The sequence below is a fragment of the Limulus polyphemus genome, unplaced genomic scaffold (assembly GCF_000517525.1).
Source record: "Limulus polyphemus unplaced genomic scaffold, Limulus_polyphemus-2.1.2 Scaffold4359, whole genome shotgun sequence".
Classification (NCBI taxonomy): Eukaryota; Metazoa; Arthropoda; class Merostomata; order Xiphosura; family Limulidae; genus Limulus; species Limulus polyphemus.
In genome coordinates, this window is record NW_013669969.1 from 59,426 (window position 1) to 62,420 (window position 2,995).

The 2,995-nt window shown below is 31.3% G+C and overlaps 1 protein-coding gene across 1 annotated transcript; it reads left to right on the plus strand.

The window, feature by feature from the left end:
• Positions 1 to 184: 184 nt before the first annotated feature.
• On the plus strand, positions 185 to 2,764 carry LOC106471033. Its single transcript, XM_022399655.1, has 3 exons — positions 185 to 356; positions 1,344 to 1,482; positions 2,105 to 2,764. Exons 1-3 carry the CDS (start codon positions 253 to 255, stop codon positions 2,225 to 2,227), a joined length of 366 nt encoding a protein of 121 aa, XP_022255363.1. The 5' UTR covers positions 185 to 252; the 3' UTR covers positions 2,228 to 2,764.
• Positions 2,765 to 2,995: the final 231 nt, after the last annotated feature.

Consider the following 2,995-nt stretch of genomic DNA (forward strand, 5'->3'; position numbering starts at 1 on the left):
GAAATAACAAAAACCCTTTACATATATATATATATATATATACACAAGTATTCAATAATAGTCCAGTGTAAACATTTGTGATTTGTATGATGTTACAGAATAGATTAATTTTCTTTGTAGAGAAATAAGTTATTTGTAACTATAATGTTTTTTTTGTTTTTTTTATTGAAATTTCATTAGGGACGGCCCTGTAAATCAGCTACCCAATCCGCTAAAACCCAGAGGATCACCAGATCGTCGCGAAAGGCCTTAATGAATCTTCAGGAACATTCTACTACACCTCTAAGCACAAAAACCACAAGTTCTGTTGAAGCTGTTCACACTACTCCAGCTGTCACACCAAAGTTTGATCCAAAGTATTGCCTGCTTTTCTTCTTTAGAACAAATCATGTTACTATGAGATTATAATGTTATCTTACTCGTAGACTTCAGCAACTAAAACCCATAAAGCCTATACTGTAAGCATAGGCCAGTTTAAGGATGTTGCTACTATTAAGTTGATTTTATGTTCATGGCAAACATATTTTTCCAAAGGTAGGTTAATGTTAGTTTAAGACATTTTAAACATAACTGATATACAGTGGCGGTCTTTTTGATTTGCGAGACACATGCTATACAAGGCTTAAGTTTTCAATCAACTGAAATGAATGTGCGTCATTCCCTACAATTTTGTGTCTCGGCAGAGCCTGTTTCTTGCTTTCTCGTTAGGTCTGTCTGTCGCTTGCCTAACCACGCTTTTCTGTTGTCATGATTGAAGTTTTAGTAGCAATTAATTATGTTTTATTACACTATCGTGGTTTACTTTACTAAAACATAATTAATGATAAACACAATTCGTTTGATTTAGTTGTTAAATACTTCCAAGTGGCTCAGCAGTAAGTCGGAGCTTATAATGCTGTAAATCAAGTTTCGATATCCACTACGAGCACAGCACAGATAGTCCCTTGTGTAGCTTTGCACTTGACAACAAACAAGTTGATTAGATTAGGGCTATGGGAATTCTGTGTGAGGCAGTGCTACTGGTTACTAAACTTGTCTCTAAACCAGCACGTGAAAAATACTTGTATTCTTTCATATTTTGTAATTCATCTGATTTTCAATCTCATGAGTTTTATCTGTGGGAAAGGAATGTTTCTTTAGCAGCTATAACTTGATTTATTTTTATAATAAAGGGGGGGACACAAGTTAAGATATTAGACATGGAGTGTACAGTATTGTATCCAAGCGAGTTGTTAAATATCCAAAATTAAATTGTACTGTGTTCTGAATTTTACTAATTTCTATTGTTTACTCCTTCATAAATGTATACCTAACAGATCTATGTTTGATTCTAACCTTTACAGACTCCCCCTCAACTTAGCAGCCCTACGTCAACCAAAAGTTGGAGAAATCATCATGTCTCTAGGTGGTAGTCCACTACAAAATATATCAGATGTCCAAAATAAAAAACCGGGTGTTACCGTTTCCTTGGGAGATGGAACGGTAAATGGTGTTTCCTTTTCAGTTTATTGTTATTAATGTTGTCATTGTTAAGAGCACAAAGTTGGTACTATATTCGTAAAAAGTTCTGTCTTTTTTTTTACATAATTTATAATTACAATTTTTATCCCAAGAATTTGTTTAGAATTATCTAAAATCACAATTTTTTTTTCTTTATTTATGACTGATGGTTCTGCACAATTGTTTCAGGACTTCTGTGATTGAGTAGTTTTATTGCTATCCTTTTTTTTTCGTAAGTAACCACTAGGAATATTTTAATTTTTTAAGACTAAGATACTTTGATTTTTTTTAAATAGTAGTAATAATGAAGATTGATATTAAAGTTCAAACTAAACATTCCCAAAGACAGATGGTGCCACTACATTGATGCAGTGCTAAATTAGATTAGTATCACAGTTGACATTCAGCTTTTTATACAAATTATAAATTAGAAAACATTTTGTATAAATTATTCAAACCTCACAATATGATTAATTTTCGTTTTTTTTCCTTCTATCAAACTGACTAATGCTTTTACTAACTGGATAAATGGCTTCCCTTGTATGTTTCTAATACAGTTTTTTTGTAGATCTTGGTGTGATATGTTTTATTTGTTCCTTGCCAGGTCGTCAATCTTTCAAAGGAACCTACGTTGAATGGTGTACCGAACCTTAGCCACTCCCTTAAAAATGAACTTTTGATTGTTCAGCAGAAGATCTCACAACTGATACAGCTTCCAAAGTCTTAATTCAACTTTTTTTTTACTTTTATCAATATATCAGTTTTTTATAGTTTTTCACGGTATATTTCTCTAATTTTTTTAACCTATTGGTCTTTAGTATGTTGAGGCAATTTCATTTACCAAGTATAAGACACAATATGTATATACGTTTCTTTTGTAAAGTACAGATAAAAGTTCCTAGTTTTGTTTGTTTTACCTCTTTCCACCACTGAAAGAGAAAGCAGATAATTGGAACAAAAATTATTCAAAGTTTTTTGGCTGCAACGTATCATCATGTAATACTCTTGGCTCTTGTTTTCTTCTCCGTTTAAAATAAAAATGTTTGTGAAACTACACTATTTGTGTAAACTTATGTTTCTGGAGTATGGATATGTATACAACAGTTCTGTGATTCAAAACCTGTTAATGTTTGAATAAAAATAAACCTTCTTTTGTGCATAAAAAAAATAAAATCTCATTTTGATTGATTTCTTCTGCCGAGCATCCAGTGTGTGTGACATCAACCATTTTGGTTAACATTTTCTTTTTATCAACATTTTTTTTTGTGAACTTTAATGATTAATAAAAATCTTCATGAAATCAAAGTGTATAATCACAGAATGTCAGTAAAAAGAAAATTATCTTAGTGGTCTGTGTGAAGTTTGAATCACTCAAAAAAAAAAAATAACAACCCCAAAACACGGTTTATGTGTTTCTGAAAAACACTGAAATGTTTTTTTCAAGTTTTTGGCTTTTGAAATTAAATTCAGATAAATGTTTACCTACTTTTAATAT

Bases quoted from the DNA above. Each gene is read 5' to 3' on its own strand.
- LOC106471033 (XM_022399655.1), top strand. From the start codon at position 253: ATGAATCTTCAGGAACATTCTACTACACCTCTAAGCACAAAAACCACA. The intron at 357-1,343 runs GTATTGCCTGCT...TAACCTTTACAG, and splicing joins ACACCAAAGTTTGATCCAAA to ACTCCCCCTCAACTTAGCAG. The intron at 1,483-2,104 runs GTAAATGGTGTT...GTTCCTTGCCAG, and splicing joins TTTCCTTGGGAGATGGAACG to GTCGTCAATCTTTCAAAGGA.